This window comes from Hippocampus comes, unplaced genomic scaffold (assembly GCF_001891065.2).
Source record: "Hippocampus comes isolate QL1 unplaced genomic scaffold, H_comes_QL1_v1.1 scaffold322, whole genome shotgun sequence".
Classification (NCBI taxonomy): Eukaryota; Metazoa; Chordata; class Actinopteri; order Syngnathiformes; family Syngnathidae; genus Hippocampus; species Hippocampus comes.
The window spans coordinates 389,357-405,272 of record NW_017805137.1 but is presented as its reverse complement, the minus strand read 5'-3'; the positions used below and the strand labels follow the sequence as shown (position 1 = coordinate 405,272).

Genomic DNA, 15,916 nt, shown 5'->3' with positions numbered 1-15,916 from the left:
GCAGCTAATTTGCAGACCTTGTGAATCGTTAAGCAGATTGATTTAATCTCCTTTCGAGGCGCAGGGAGACGGCCAACACCTCGCATCCATGTGTGGATGCCGTCATGACCCAACCAACCACCTGGTCCGCTAATCCTGCGACTGTTATGAGCCTACTTGGCCAAATGATATGCAGTGCAGGGTGAGAAATGTCATGTAAAAAAATGAAATATGTTCACGTTGAAGTTTTTAATCACACTGCGTTTGTGTAGGGTGTGTTCAGTCGTGGTTCTTAAATGAAAACATTTATATCCATGTCAGTGTCTAGCCATAATCAGGCTATGACGCACCATTGAGAAATCAGCAGCTGCCCGGTGATAGAGAATACAAAATGGAAATGATCTCTTGGAATTTTTAACAAATAAAGAGCGAATGAAGAGCACGTGCTGGTCAAAAAAAACAAAACAAAAAAAAAAAAGGCACAAAACCATTGAGGTTGAAAGTTGTGAGATACATTTTAATAACTTACAAAGTATGCTGTCCGGATGTACCTGTCTTTTTACTAGGAACCATTTCAAGATTGCGCCAACTTTGCAAGTCACCATAAAAAAACATTTAGGATTTAAACAGTTGGCGTGGATCCTGTTACTTACTTACCCCCCACCCCAAAAAAGTAAGGTTTAGACTCATTTCAGTGATAAAAATCAAGATTTTTGTTTGGAAAAGATTCTTAGGATCACATGTTCACCCGTATAAGACGGTGTTTGTTCATGACATTCCCAATATACAGGTGCCAGACAGAGCAAGTATATTTTTAATGCTTGGAAGAGAAAACTTAACAGTTTCTTTTTTTCTCTGTGTAACAGTCTAAACAAATGATGGGAACACATCTTACACACTTCTGCAGTGATGCGGTGCACCATTTTGTTTGTTGTGGCTGCATGGTCTATTGTAACTAGTCAAATACATACTTTTTGGTACACAAACGGGCAATCTGGAAGAAGACTCCAAAATGTCCACATAAAAATGCAATTGCACAGTTAAAGAAGAATTATAAATAGTCCCGGTGCCAGTGTAGTGCTCGCGGAGTAATACATTGGCGACTGTCTCTAAAAATATAGTGTACACCCTTTTAAGTGCGTTCCGTTTGCATTTGGGGGATGCGACGGGTTTTCCTTGTCCACACACGACCGCTCATTTGTCTTTTATAGTGTAAAGTCAAAGCAGGTGTGTCTGTACGCGCTGCGGCGCGCGATTGGCATCTGGCAGCCCCAGTCTCACACAAAATGAGCTTCTCGATGTTCCACCTCTTGAAGGTGCCTGGATCTCAGTCTCGGGTACAATGGTCTCGCCTGGTTTAGGCCACCGTCCTCTAGACTTGGACTGTGGGATGGCGAGGCGGTTTCCTGCTCTGCCTCCGCATCCTCGGCAAGAGGCTCGTCCACAGAGACCTCTAGCTCCTCTCCATCCTCATCCTCCCCCTCTTCGATTTCAGCGCTGTTAGCTGATGCGTGGAGTGATTTGGCTTGACTCCCCGACGGAGGCTTATAGAAAGTTCCGGGTGGCGGTTGGAGGGTCCTGGAGGGCCGGAAACCCATTGCCACTATGTTGTACTTGGTTACATTTCCCTCCCTTCTTAATGTCCTCTCTGGTCGCAAAGACGATTGCGTTGACATGCTATAAGGTCCATTCGAGTAGGTGCTAACAGCGCTCTTGCTGGAGTCTTCGAGGGACAAGCTCGAGGATGATACTGACACAGTAGGGGGAATTCCGCTGGCATCATCTGCTGAACTGTCCGTACTGAAAACATTTTTGTTCGTTCTCGAAGCGACGTCATGGTGATTGTATTGTTTGTCCCAAGTCCTGCGCAAGGTCTGGGTGTCGATGCACGTGCGCCGGTAGTGTGTGGCTCGCAATTTGGTCATCTCGGTTTCATCCACCTCTTCGATGGACTGGATGCCGCGGTCTCCTTTTCTGTCATCTTCATGCAAGCTCGTCCATCTTGGATTCTCGTCGGCTTTTTCCCGGCCGTGGTTCTGTTCTACCGGCATGCTAGCCGGCCGGGAGTGGGCTTTGTTCCGGTGCGGTCGTAGATGCACCCTGGTCGTGGGTGTGACGTGTGGAGAGCGGATGAGGCTTCGCTCGTTTGGTTTTGGGACCTCGATGACACCGTTGCAGGACTTTGAATCCACTTGGTCGCCTTCAAAAAGAGATGGACAAAGTATGCTCAACAAGAGTATGATGGTTCAAAGCACAAATTGAACGATGCATCCAAATCAACCTGCAGATTTTGCAGAATCCTTTTCCTTAACTTTTGCAGCCAACATAATTAGCGATGTGGCTCTTCCCACAAGACTCAAATGACAAAAATATATAAAATATAATGCACTGCCTAGCATAAACAATAACTCTCAAATTCAGGTGTGTCTCTCTACATTGTGAATACATTTGACTGTTGTGGAAAACATAATGGCCAGCACTGTTTATTTTCCCTTATGTGTAATCAACATACGGAGGAGTTTCACATTCCAAATGGAGCTACTTTCCAATGAAATTCGAATTCAATGAGATGCACTTGCAGAGAAACAGATGAGAAACATAAAAATACATCTCATGCACGATTAGCAAATTCCCGCTTGGCTGTGTGGAAATACGAACCAGGTTCAAATTCTTTTCCTTCGCGGTCAGTTGGAACAAGCGGCACTGAGTACTCGTGCATCAAGTTATACAGAGGAGTGGAGGAATGTCTCTTAAAATCCCTGGAGCTCAACTGTAATGGGTAGTAGAAAATACAGAGCATCAATGCACCACCTAGAGTATTCAAACCATCAATAATTGATTTGTATTCTGGATCAGAACTCCGGCTTTACCTCCTGGATGTCGCCCACGGACTTTGAGTGCCGGCTAAGAACCTGCTCCTTTTCCGGGTCAGGGGGGCGCATGTCGAGTAAGGGTCGAGCCCCGACCTCTGAGGTTGAGTTGTCCGCTAGTGGACTGAGAGGGGTGTCGAAGATCATCTGGTAGTGTCTGATGAGGAGCTCTACAATGAGCGCCTGATAGGGGTAATCCACTACTGAGGATAGGGACACTTCGGCATCTGCCTCCCTCGGCTTGATGAGTGTCGGGCCAAAGATGATACCGAGGTTTCTTGCAGGCATCTTGTTTTCCTCAGATCGTTCCGTAACCCTGATGGAAAGGTAGACAACTCATTTTAAAAAGTCACCCTTTTCCTGATCAAATGGTCTTGTTTCCTCAGTAACCAGTCAATAAGTGATTTTGCTTTATATCCTTACATGCTATTCTATTTAACATTCACTTCAGATGCTGATCAATATGATCACATTTATTGTGCAGCAAAACAACATTTTTCAGCTGGGAGCAGCCTACCGGTGCAGATGCTGTATGAGGAACTGCAGTGTCTTGTAGTGAGCGGGCGGCAGTTCCTTGAGGAGGTCTTTGAGCTTGAAGAGGATGCGGTTGAGCTCCACGCCGACCTGAGCCGGCGGCACTGGGGAGGAGCTGAGGCGAGACGCCTCCAAATCCTCCACAATTCCACTTTGGCTTTCTTTGGCCAAACCGATTAGCTCATTGTAGTAGCGGAAAAGGATGAGTGGCTCTGGAAGCTGAAAATGGGCAAAGGATCACAAGTAACCAAGAAGGTAAATGTAAAAACAACCTTAGTGTTACAGAGCTTATTCAGAGAGATTTACAAATGATACTTCAAAGTACAGTAGATGGTCAAGGCAGGCCTACCTGTCTCAGGTAAAGTTTGAGCACGTTGCTGATGTCGTGGGGGTAAAGGTCAGACATCTCAACCAAGTCCTTGCCATTCTCAAATGCTTGGCACAGTTTTTCAACGCGTGACTTGGCACCGTTCAGGCGGTAGATACCCTTTGCGGTCCAAAACCAGTTTAAAATGAAATGCAATTCACACGCAACACATTCTTTTGAATCATACAGAGAGCATTGTCAAAAGAATATTTAACCGAACCTTCTAGCAAGGGTTAAAATGCATAAGATCTGGAAATACCTTCACGTTGAGCGCCCTGGTCTCGATCTCCGACGTACATTTGCGGATGATGAATGGGATGCCGTCCTGGCTGTTCTTGGCGGTCTGCATGAAGTCCACACCGAAGAGGTGAAGCTTCCTCTGGAGCTTCTTATGGCCACACTGGATGGCCAAGCTCTCCAGGCACTTCTTATGGCAGGCTAATGAGCACTGCAGACGCATGGAGACGTTTCACTTCATTATTTCAACAGTATAGTTATCGAGAATAAAGCGCAGATCACACACAACATGGAGACAGGAAGACAATTAGCCAAACACACACGCAATTCCATTTCATAAACTTATTCAAGCCCATATAGTTTATGAACATGCAACCCACCATTTTACATTTCTTCAAGCTAAATGAATTCAAACCATTAAATGCAGCTGGTTCCAGCTTGCACGACGAAATATCCACTCCCCCCAGCAACCTTATCTGGTCATTCTTGAATTTAAAATTAAAAAAAAAAAAAAAGGCCTTCCCGTTTTCTCACATCTTGAACTCATTTCATGGAGCCTTTCAAAGAACTGAAGCGGTGCAGCATCCGGGCCTTTTTCAGAGCGCTGTCGGCCTCGTGCTTGAAATGCAAAGAACATTTGGCGCAAAGCGGAATGAGCGAAAACTGTACCAGCACAAAGTGCACCGTAACGTGTGTTTGTTTAACGGCTGCAGATATTTTCACAATTTCCAAAGGCGTTCATTTACCAAACCTCTGTTGTAAATTTTTTGACACACCGTAGATAAATTACCATTTTCTTTTGCTGTCTCTGCCACTGCTCCTTCATCTCTTTTCGCAGTTTGTCCAATTCATTTTTTCGCGTGTTGCCGTCTTGCATCACTCACTTGTCAACACACCCAAGCAACATTACATAACCCACATTTCAGGGGAGAAAAATTCCATTAATCCTTTTCTTTCCCCTTTGTTCGAATACAGTATCTTATAAATATGGAAAGAAACTTGACCGACAAAAAGCACTCGGGGGGGCACACAGGGGTGATGAGCTCTTTATAAGTTGGACAAAAGGTCTTTAGTTTCCATTGGCTTTTTCCCCTGACAAAGTCAAGTTGGTTTATTCAAACCCAAAGGGGAATTTGTGGCACGTTTCAACTTTTCCCTTTTATTCTGATGAGTGCAGGGGTGGTCATTCTTTTTTTTTTTTTTTTTTTGGTGGGTCATCAAAAGTGAAAAGGAGCTATTGTGAAGCTCTGGCAATGGTCATCTGAAACATTCTTCATACTCAAAGAGTCCCAAAGCCGCTCATGATTGGATTTCCTTTTGCACCAAATTCAATTGGCGGAGGGTGTAAATAAATAAATACATAAAAGAAGAAACCATGGTTACCTCCTCACACTCTGCTCCTTGAAACACGACCAGCCCATCACATTCTCGACACTTGGAGAAGGCTCGAAGTTTTCTCAGCTTGTGCGTTTGAGCAGCTTTGGACATCTGTGTGTTTCTAAAAGGACGTGGAGAGCTGGCCGTCTCGATTAAAAGATCCCCTAAACCTGAAACGTGTGCAACATAACAACTGAGTAATGCACGTTCAAAATGCTCAATCGACATTTGCGACTGTTTAGCTGTTACGCACCGTTATCGGAAGGAGAGTTGGGCTCATCCAGGTCATCAGCGGACGACATGGTGCCGGTCGAGGGGGACCTGGGTAATCTCCTTTTAAAGTCTCCTGAACAGTGTGACAGGACACACCAGTCAGTCCACATTTCTGCAGTCAATTCAAACCGATTCAAGCCAACTTTCTTTGGCACTTCCATACAACAAACGAATGACATCCAACAGGCGACATTCAAGTCACGCTGCGGTCGAACTTCAAATGGAGGTTCACTGCTTGCCAAGTGGAATGAAGGCTGTCGAGTACAAATGAATATTTGCTATCTTTTTGATGGCGACTGAGATGCCGGCGTGTCTTCACCTGGGCTCGCAGTGGGTGAGTCCATGGATCGGGACTCGCTGCTCCCTCCTACACTTTCAGAGTCGCTACACATTCCTCCACCCTGACTGGAATTCCAGGTACGAATCCGAAGTGCTGGTCATCAAAAAAAAGATCATTCCGAGATCAGTGACGTTCGCCATGTTTGCCAACGGCAGTGTCGTGTTTTTTTGTTTTTTTTTCTCACTCAACCCAAAATCACAATAAAACCTAATCATCAGGATCGGAAATACCTTGGATGTCAGTAGTGCTGTTGGAGCGTCGCTCCGCAATCTTGGCTTGCTGGGTGCTGTTGGACCCGTCATGATCGTCTTTGCCAAGGAGGTCGGATGTCATGGATCCTTGTGACAGGTTGATGTGGGAAGAGTGACTGCCACTTATTGTGTACTGGCTGAGAGGCATTCTGGCAGAGGAGATGACGCATTGAAAATGATACGATGTCTGTCATACCAAAGGAGCAAGAAGAATATGTTTCGTTCCAACGGGTCCAAAAAAATAAGACGCTCAGGCAGTATCAGGGAAAGATGACGCATTGAAAATGATACGATGTCTGTCATACGAAAGGAGCAAGAAGAATATGTTTCGTTCCAACAGGTCCAAAATAAATAAGACGCTCAGGCAGTATCAGGGAAGTATAAAGAAGGGTTTCTCATATTTTCTGAGGAGTCCAAACATTCGCTGATTGTCAAATAGTGCAGCTTTCAAGTGACATATAAGCCAGGCAAGAAGCCTGAAGAAAGCAGGAGTCACCATTCGGCTCAGTCATTCACACCATTTGTTTTGACAGTTTGTAGGCCAGATGTCCTTTCCTGGCTCAGTCTTACAAATGATTCGGGTTTGGGACCAACACAAGAGAGCTCTAGCAACGGGCGACGTGATGCGGTACTGGCTCGGAATCCGACACGACACACAATGTCTCACCCTGTGCTTGATGAAAAAGCTGAATCCAAAAAGTGGGACTCGGGGGGCAACCTCCGGACGAACTCAACATAGCGATGCCCAGGCTCGTACAGTTTGGCATTTTCACAAAGACTCTGGTGCCTGGCAGGAAGTGACACAAGCTGGGCCTGCTGGAGCTGGAACCAATTGACCGTGACCTTGAACAGAGAACGTCATTCTGCTGTCAGGTGCCGATCGAATCATATTCCGCATACGACGGACGTTATGTGCGGGACGTTACCGACGCTTCAAGATGAACTTGACCAAAGAAACATTTTTTAGACATACCGCTTTCAGGGTGAGGTCGCATTGGAAGACCATCTTTCGGAGCTGAGTGATGATGTCACTCTTGGTGTTAGCCAGATCGACTCTTTTTTCCACCACGTCATTCTGACAAGCTTCGCGGTGTGCCCTCGCTTCGTCAGCCTGAAGCGGAAGGAAGACGAAGGATTCTCGAGTCGGGCTCAAAATAATGCTGCTGCTCGTGTGTTGACGACACATTCGTGTGATCAACCAACCTTCTGCAAGGCCTCTTCTTCCAACCGGCGCCGCTTTTCTAGTTGTTTGACAGCCGTTGCTCCTCCGACTCCTCCCAGCTGCTCCCCTTCCAAGCGGCTGGTCGATACCTTGGCCTTTTCGTACTCCTCTTGACGCTGATCCTGCAGCATCCGGGCCTTTTTCAGAGCGCTGTCGGCCTCGTGCTTGAAATGCAAAGAACATTTGGCGCAAAGCGGAATGAGCGAAAACTGTACCAGCACAAAGTGCACCGTAACGTGTGTTTGTTTAACGGCTGCAGATATTTTCACAATTTCCAAAGGCGTTCATTTACCAAACCTCTGTTGTAAATTTTTTGACACACCGTAGATAAATTACCATTTTCTTTTGCTGTCTCTGCCACTGCTCCTTCATCTCTTTTCGCAGTTTGTCCAATTCATTTTTTCGCGTCATCAGCGGCTAGATCAGAGAAAAAAAAAAAAAAAACAACTTAGACCACGTTAGCGCGGTTGCGTCCGTGAGTCACCAAAAGTCAGAGAAGGCAATGGGCTTTGTGGAATTACCTGCATAAATTTGTTGCTTTGGAGCACCGCCGTGGTGTTCAGTATGAGCTTGCTGTATTCAACGTCATTTTTGAAAGCAGCCATGTAGATGTCACGGAAAGGCATGAAATCCTTGAGCGGAAAGACCAGATAAGAGGAGATGGTCAAAACCAACATGGTGCGTCTGAATATAAACTGCACGTTCTTGACTCACCTGCTGACTTGCGAGGGTCTTTGCCGATTCAGCCATTTTGTTGTAGCTCTTGGCCAACTCGACATCTGTAAATACATCCGATATGCTGCGTATTAACATGATGTGGCAATATAGAGAGAACAACCTGCCCTTCATTGGGCTTGATTGTAGAAATTAAAACTTTATTTTTTTTATTGCAAAGAATAACAGGAAAGCCCACAGAGGCATTTATTTGCTTGAAATAAAGTCAAGCAATGACCTTGAATCATTCATCGTCCAATAAACCATTAGCCACAGAGGATGCGTTAAATAAACATTTTGTCGGTGTGCCGGATAACGCGTACATTGTACCACTTTACAGAGGGCCCTGTGTCACCGTGCTGACTGGAAGAATGACTAAGTGTGACAGAGAAACCATTCATTAACCACCCCGCAAAATAAAAGCCACACGCTGCATTCTCAACCTTGAACATGCAGCACTTTTGAGCGCAGCTTAGGCGAGGCCACAATGGAAAAACATACCAACAAATTGACCTCAAATTCCTCTTCCAATTTTTAATATGTTGTCCAAGCAGTATATGTCTAGATGGGATTGAGAAATAATAGGGGTTTAAAAAAAAGTAATTTCCTTATGGGGAATTATGAAGTATAATGCATCTACCTATCAATTTTGTTTTTAAGAATATGCTAGATGTATTCCTGAAGAAATTCTGCTATAATAGGCACCTGTGGTTATTTTTAGAGCTTGCACTTTGAGCTAATATTGCATTTGAGGACATACAATTTGCAGAATAGGAACTTAAGAAGGTAAGGAAAAGACCGATAGATCGAAAGTCCAACTCGGCCAGCTATGTTCAGCGCCTATCATGCCACCTCCCACGATAATACCGGCACATTTGGGCTTCTGTGGCACGGCGGCAACATGAAACACTCACAATTACCCATCCAAGCCGCAAGCCTTCCTTGACTCACCCATATTAAGACGTTTCTCCACCCACCCCAGCACTTCTTTGGTGTATTTGGACCAGGCCTTGGCGTAGCCAAGTGCCGACTCCACCCCGTTGACGTGCTGCTGCAGCGTCCTATCCACTTCTTCGACCCGAAATGGCGGTCCTGTTACGAGCACGGGAACTGCAAGAGGGAAGGTTATCAAATATGGACTTAGGCATGACTGGCAAGGTTTCTCTCAACGCTTCGTAGCATTACATGTGTTTGGCGATATCTGTGACTGTGAACCAACGTACGGAGCCCACAACGACCTTGAGTGAGAGCCATACAGGCTAATACCATTGGAAAATAATTACGGCCAACTGAGTGATGCATGGGTTAAGAAGTGGTCATCCAAAACTCAAGAGGTGCAGCCACTCAGACGGATATCAAGTGGAAAATCTGATAAGCGAGAATTACTCTGCCCAATAATAATCATTTTTTTGTTTTTCCACCCTCCGACGAACCTGCCGAACATGAGACATTCTCGGATACTCGCTTGTTTTCGTGCAAAAGCAAAATGCATTCTGTGAGGAGCGCTATCTTACCTGGCGGATCATCTTTCTCAGAGCCGGATCCTCCAGATTCCACGGGCAGGTTGTCAAAAGACTGAAACCAGATGAAAATGAAAAATAAAAATACAATAACAACATAACGACACGACGTCTTCGGCCAACCAAATGGCACGGGCGGTAGGTAGGCACAGCGGGGTTGCAAGTAAACATGCTATTGATATATCATTTTGAGTTGTCAAGAACAACATCCTATTTACGTATGCGACCCCAATGAACTCAACTCTGCCCCCGATTCTTCAGACCATTGAGCTTGACAATTCAGGCCAGTAGGGCACATCCTGGTTTTAATGGGCCTGTGGATGCATGAACTTTGTGCAAATAACCCACTCGAAATTTCACTCGTCCCCTTTGATGCCTATTGTGCAGAAGTAATTCCAAGCATCTGATTGCGGGTGACGTTCACTGCTACCCATATCATTCTGTACGCCACTTACCCCGCGCGTCTTAGTTAGGGGGAGCCCTAACACTGATCCATTCTCTACATCTCCCATAAGGAAGTCAGACACACTGGAAAAAAAAAATGTTACATCTTAAAATTAGAATTATCTACATCGTCTCGTCATGTGGAATGATCATCATGATACCTACACATCGCCAACCGTGAATGCCAATTTGTCGATTGCAGAGTAGATGTCTCTCAAAAGACTCTGCTTGTTCTCTTCATTCCCCTGCTCAAAATTCACTCCTGTCAAATGAAAATGAGAAGTCAGGCTTCCAGCCGTAACATACATTCAGCAAATTTAATCAAGAATCACTGTTTTTGCGTGCACAAAATAGACTATGCTGAACATTGCTGTCTCAAAATAACAGAACCGCATAAACAAACTTTGTGTGTCGGCACAGAAAGGGTAAACCAAGATTGCAAGTGTATATAAATGGGCTGTAATCTGGAAATCCAGTAGTTTCCTGCGGCAAGTCAAAACACGGTGATGACTGAAGACAGAATGGGGGAAAAACACCAATGTAAATATGGTGGGAATCAGTCTTCACAATAACCTTCCTGTCCTGACCGTGCAGAGAAAAAAACAAACTAGATGCTCAGAAAGCAAGCCTAATAAATCAGTGATGTAACTGGCTGTTCCGCCACTTGCTTGAGGAAACTCTGTCTTTCCTTCCTTTGGAACAGTGGATATTTCTAGAGTTCAAGACTCAAACCAACCAAATTCTCCTGAAATTTGCTCCAAGAAAGCAGGGAAACGATGCTAGTTTGGTGACAAACGAAAAACGAATGCTTTTCTGAAACCTGTGAAGGAAGCTTCAGACAACATGACATCCATCGATCGCACCAAATGCCAAGACACGTTTTGTAACAAATAGATGTCAAAGACACCTGAGCCCTGAAAAGCTATACATACCTGGAATGTAGTATTTTTTTTTTTGCCCCCACCCGCCTCAACCTTGGTCCTGTTCAATGGACAATCCTATTTTGATATATTACGACGATCACGTATACATTCCTCTCAAATGGGTCTGGTCGTATAATCCTCCGCAAGCAAAATTGTGTAGTGTCTCAAAAAATAAAAATTAAAAAAAAATTAAAAGGGCCAGAAAGTATGGTCTGACTTGTAGATTCGGTCCAACAATTCTCTTGGAATGTCCAATGAGCCGTGGGGTTGTCACCAGTGAACGCACGCAACTCACTTAGGCTCTCGCATCGTCTCTGCTTCTGTCCAACCCCTAACCCCTCAACAGGACATCCTGAGCCTTGTTGGAATACAATGCCAGTGCTCGCACAGGCCCCAACCAGTGGTCCAAATGCGGAAGTTACATCATTGAGAAAAAATGGTATTGTTTGAGTGGAAAAGCACAACACTCTCGCACACACAACTCAGATTGAATTCGGGTATCTGGGTAGGAATTTGACCAAAAACATGAAGGGGAGGCAACCAAATGATGCCTTGTTGTTGCTCTATCAGGTACCACAAATCACAACAAATATGCCAAATTGCTCATATTAAAAAAATGGTAAAACGGGGCAAATGTATTTGGAAATTGAGGATTATTATCAAACGGCACATGCCTTATATCTAGCCTATTCTCAAGAACATAAAGATGATCATACAAAGGATCCCCCTCAACAACTTTTTGCTTGATTGGATTTGTGTCTGTATGTTCTTTTTAGTTGACATTTCATTTCTTTTCAGAGAGAAGTAAACTATCTCAGCCCCCCTAGTGGCAGAATATATAGCACATGCATGCAGACCAGTATCACATGACAAATAAGCAAAATGGCAGATCATTTTCTTCTTTTGTGAATCAAGAAATACAATTACCACCATAGAAAAACAACTAAATTTCTGGCTTGTATTGTTAAAAAGAGTTGGTGGGGTTACCAAGACATCACAACTTACCTTTCACTGAAGTGATGACAGTCCCAACTGAACTGAGAATGTCAACCGAGTTGAGGGTCTGGTGTTTGCTGATGAATGTCATCAGGGATGCCAGCATCTCCCCGAGACGTTCGTGGATTGCTTTGTGCAGGCAAGCTTGGTGCTCTGTGAGGTCACAAAGTTGGGAGAGTTCAAGAAGCTTTCTGGTGGTCCTACAGGCTAAGCGCTTGAATTCATCTGACAAACTAGTCCTACGTGTGACCTGAATATCTTGACCGTGGTGTCGGAAATGTGAAGAGCAATTGAAAGACAGCACGATTTGACTCATGAGTCAACATTCATCCCTTTTTGAAGTAAACGTACGATGGATTTATACAGGATTGAACGTAATATGCTGGTACACTGGCTAGGGGCCGCTCTGGCAGTCATAAAACAAGTGAAAGTTGTTATGTTGCTCGGCAAAAGCGTGGACAAAAAAAAAAAATCCTTAACCAGGAAGCATGACAAGACAGTGACGATTGGGGATTCCCCCTGATAAATTGATCAAGAGTGCAGAAAATTACGAACCAGCCTTCCGACAAACAAATCCTACTGCCAACAGGGTCACTACATAACATTCCGCCTTTGCTGGTTTAAAGGGTGGCCATGGCAGCCACGTCAGACAACGACCGTCCGTTCACAGCGGTTGTGGTCAACACTAAAGCAGTCAATGGCCTGTCTAGGCAACAAGGACATAAAGCAAGGCTGGCAGTGGGATTGCACTCCGCTCGGGAACCTACAAAGAGAACTCATACCTGAAAGCCAAGTGCATAAACAGCCACAATCTACTGTGATCGCACTACACGACAGAAGTTTGCAAGTCTGTTAATCAGGAGCCCCTTTTTAAACAGAAATGATGAGGTAAGAAAGTTCAAAAACACAGCCTGTGAAGAAGGGTGGGAATTGATGTTGTGCCATCAAGTCGGCAAGCTCAAAGAACAAAGCTCATGTCTGTGTATAGAAGGCACAACTGGCAGCTTGCTTTGTACTGTTCTGTCATGTACTCTACAAAATGGATCTCCTCTAAAATATGTTTTGATAAAAAAAAAAAAAAATGCAGTTTACTGATATGCATTTCTTGATATTTTTGGAAACCACAACATTCGTGTTACGCAACCACAGGCGGGTTGCTTACAGTCCACTTTTCTGCCCCCCTGTCCTGTTCCCCCCCCAACAAAACCACATCCCACTGACAGCCCAAAGCCACATTTGCGCTGATGATCACGCCGGGATTATCTCCTCATGGAGATGGGGATCAGAAAGACTTTAGCCGTCGCCCATTTTTCCTTTTATTCATTAGCTCTCTTTTTGGAGTGGGACAAATAGTGCAACCAGCGGGGCTAATACAGCTGGGTCGACGTGGACATATTGACAATGCTTTCTGTGGTGATCCGAAAAATCAAGCCAACTAAACAGTATGTGCCAAGTTCCCACCACAAGGTAACCCAGGTTTACCGGAAAAACGACACAAAGACGGCTGCTGCAACAAAAAAAACAAGTGAAGCATCAAAGACATCAATCAAAGATCCTGCAAAGTCAATTCACACTGGGTTTTTTTTTTTCTAAAATACATCACACGTACGTTTGAAGGTAATTGCTGAAAACGTGCAAAGACTGAGTTGCGGGGACGTACCGTAAGAGCTGTTTCTCACCATTTCAGTAGCTGTTTCTCAATTCGCGTGCTTGGGGGGGACTTTATAAAACACCATGGATGAGGATGATATTTTAGCATTAAAATTTGCCTGGTTAAAATAACAGAACCTTTTTAGAACATACTTTGGCAGAAGACCAGTGCCGTTCATTTAGGGCAGCTACAGTATCAACCTTCCATTCAAATAAAGTGCGCAGGCGCAATGTTTCGAAGTCTTTGACAAGCCGCTTCAACCTCTGTGCCCTTTATTGTTCGTAGTCAGTTCAGATAGACGGACATTCCGGTTAAAAATGACCAACTAGCTCGCGTCATCTTGGCACAGGCTTTCGAACCCATTCATTCATTGAACCGCATCCCCAGGAAAGGAGGCATAAACTTTGAGGTTGATTATGGACGACCCTCAGCCATGAATGCCCACAAGATCGAGAGGTTTCCTTTAAAAGGGTCCCATGCGCTGCAACCGACAATAGCAGATGTGTTAGCCTATTGGACCGTCCCAAATTGAGGCTAATTAGCACGACATTATGGCCGTGTGGACCGGCACAGCGAAGGGAAGGCATCAAGTAAAAAGACCGATTATTTAACCCCAGTGCTGCTTCTCACAATGCGTAGACAGCCGGTTCCCACCAGGAAGAGTCTGTTCAAGGCATATCTGACAAACACAAATTGAGATTTGGCAGCGGCGTTCTTGTTTTAAAGAGAGGATGTTCAGTTTTAAGAGAAGTTCTGGGAAGAACCTTCTGTCCACAGTCGACAGGGAAAACCAGAGTTTGAAGAACAGACATGTTTGAGAGCAGAAAACAAAACGAAACTGTATTGTCCCTGGGGCCAATAGTAAACAGTCAGACAGGTCACCTCGTGGACTTGACCACATGAAGCATTTATGGAACAATAAATTATATGAATATATGTGTGCGTGTGAGTGTGTGTGTCTGTGTGTCAGTCTTTGTTCACGGTCTGATGGTTTTTGGTGGGAGGATGGTAAGGCATGACAGGGGAGGAGTGGTGGAGAGCACGGGAGGGAAAATATGAAAGGAGAAGGGGGTTGTACGTGATTTGGGGTAGTTCTCTTCCATTGGGATTTGTCCCAACTTTACCCCTGCACAGCACATCCCCGCTATGAGAGAAGGAGTGAGAGACATTCCAGGGCATAATAAGGCCTGGTGAATGAAAGCGATGGAGGGATCAGACCTTGAGCCTGATGAGAAGGAGGCCGCGGATCAGGAGCTCCTCGCAGGCTGCCAGAAACACATTGCCAGGCTTTTACTTCATTAGCGTCATGGAAACCCAACATTCCAGCCTCTTGTTTGGTCGTGGGGATGGCAGTTGCAGCAAGGGGCGCGGGGAGCCATAATGAAAACATTCTCAGATCATTCACCATCAAAACGACACCTTCATAATAAAACATTCCGAAAGCTCTCCCCGGCCGGCTTTCGCGAAAAAATTTCTAAAGTCAGGAATTATGCAGTACGCTATAAAATACAGAATGGTAAGAGCTGTCTCCCAAACCCTCATACTTGACCAAGCCGTAATCTCCAGATATCAGCCATATCTTTCAGGCACCAAGTATCACTAGAAAATGATGTTTGCAGTTGATGACTCCATCCCAGTAAATATTCTCTGCATTTTCTCATGCATTCCACCACACAAGAAGATGGCAGCGGAATCACAGTAGAATGCACAACCACATGAGGAAGCCGGGGAATTACTAATTAGGGACGTTGCATCATTGAGCCGGGAGTGCCTGAGACAATATGACTTGGCAACATTCCATTCGCTGAGACCCGAGCTCTGCTCAATTATGCACTGCAAATCACGAGTCGTATTCTTGATGGTTCAAGACACCTGAGAGTGGGCCATGGTGCTGCTTGCCACAAAGACAGCGTGAAATCACTTATCGTGTCACAACTACGCCTTCCAAATACGGATCGCGCGCAGGCGAGCCGCGGCATAGGTGGGCTCGTAACTAATTACAATGCTCAACCAAAACGATTGAAAGTCGAAAGAGTCAAAAATTTGAAATGATTTGCTACATGGATAGATTATTTTGCGATTTGCCTCAACATACAACCACATCCCCCCAAAATTACCCAGGAAGATAGAAAAGGATATCCTTGCTAATTATGAAATATTTATGAAGGAGGTGTTTCAAAGTGGGCCACTTCACCTTTAGCACAAAGATAGATTCATT

At 44.9% G+C, this 15,916-nt stretch overlaps 1 protein-coding gene across 1 annotated transcript; it reads right to left on the bottom strand.

The window, feature by feature from the left end:
- Positions 1-469: 469 nt before the first annotated feature.
- Positions 470-11,392, bottom strand: LOC109514182 (rho GTPase-activating protein 29-like). Its single transcript, XM_019867040.1, has 21 exons — positions 11,061-11,392; positions 10,294-10,390; positions 10,140-10,212; positions 9,679-9,739; positions 9,116-9,274; positions 8,165-8,229; positions 7,972-8,082; positions 7,787-7,867; positions 7,432-7,614; positions 7,202-7,339; positions 6,896-7,071; positions 6,208-6,377; positions 5,957-6,070; positions 5,618-5,710; positions 5,371-5,534; positions 4,010-4,198; positions 3,733-3,870; positions 3,367-3,602; positions 2,850-3,165; positions 2,638-2,749; positions 470-2,179 (listed from the first exon to the last, which is right to left on the bottom strand). The coding sequence occupies exons 3-21, from the start codon at positions 10,194-10,196 to the stop codon at positions 1,257-1,259; spliced, it is 3,486 nt and encodes a 1,161-aa protein (XP_019722599.1). The 5' UTR covers positions 10,197-10,212; positions 10,294-10,390; positions 11,061-11,392; the 3' UTR covers positions 470-1,256.
- Positions 11,393-15,916: the final 4,524 nt, after the last annotated feature.

Bases quoted from the DNA above. Each gene is read 5' to 3' on its own strand.
- LOC109514182 (XM_019867040.1), bottom strand. From the start codon at position 10,196: ATGGGAGATGTAGAGAATGGATCAGTGTTAGGGCTCCCCCTAACTAAG. The intron at 8,083-8,164 runs GTGAGTCAAGAA...TTTCCGCTCAAG, and splicing joins AGACCCTCGCAAGTCAGCAG to GATTTCATGCCTTTCCGTGA. The intron at 7,615-7,786 runs GTAATTTATCTA...TTGCATTTCAAG, and splicing joins AGAGACAGCAAAAGAAAATG to CACGAGGCCGACAGCGCTCT.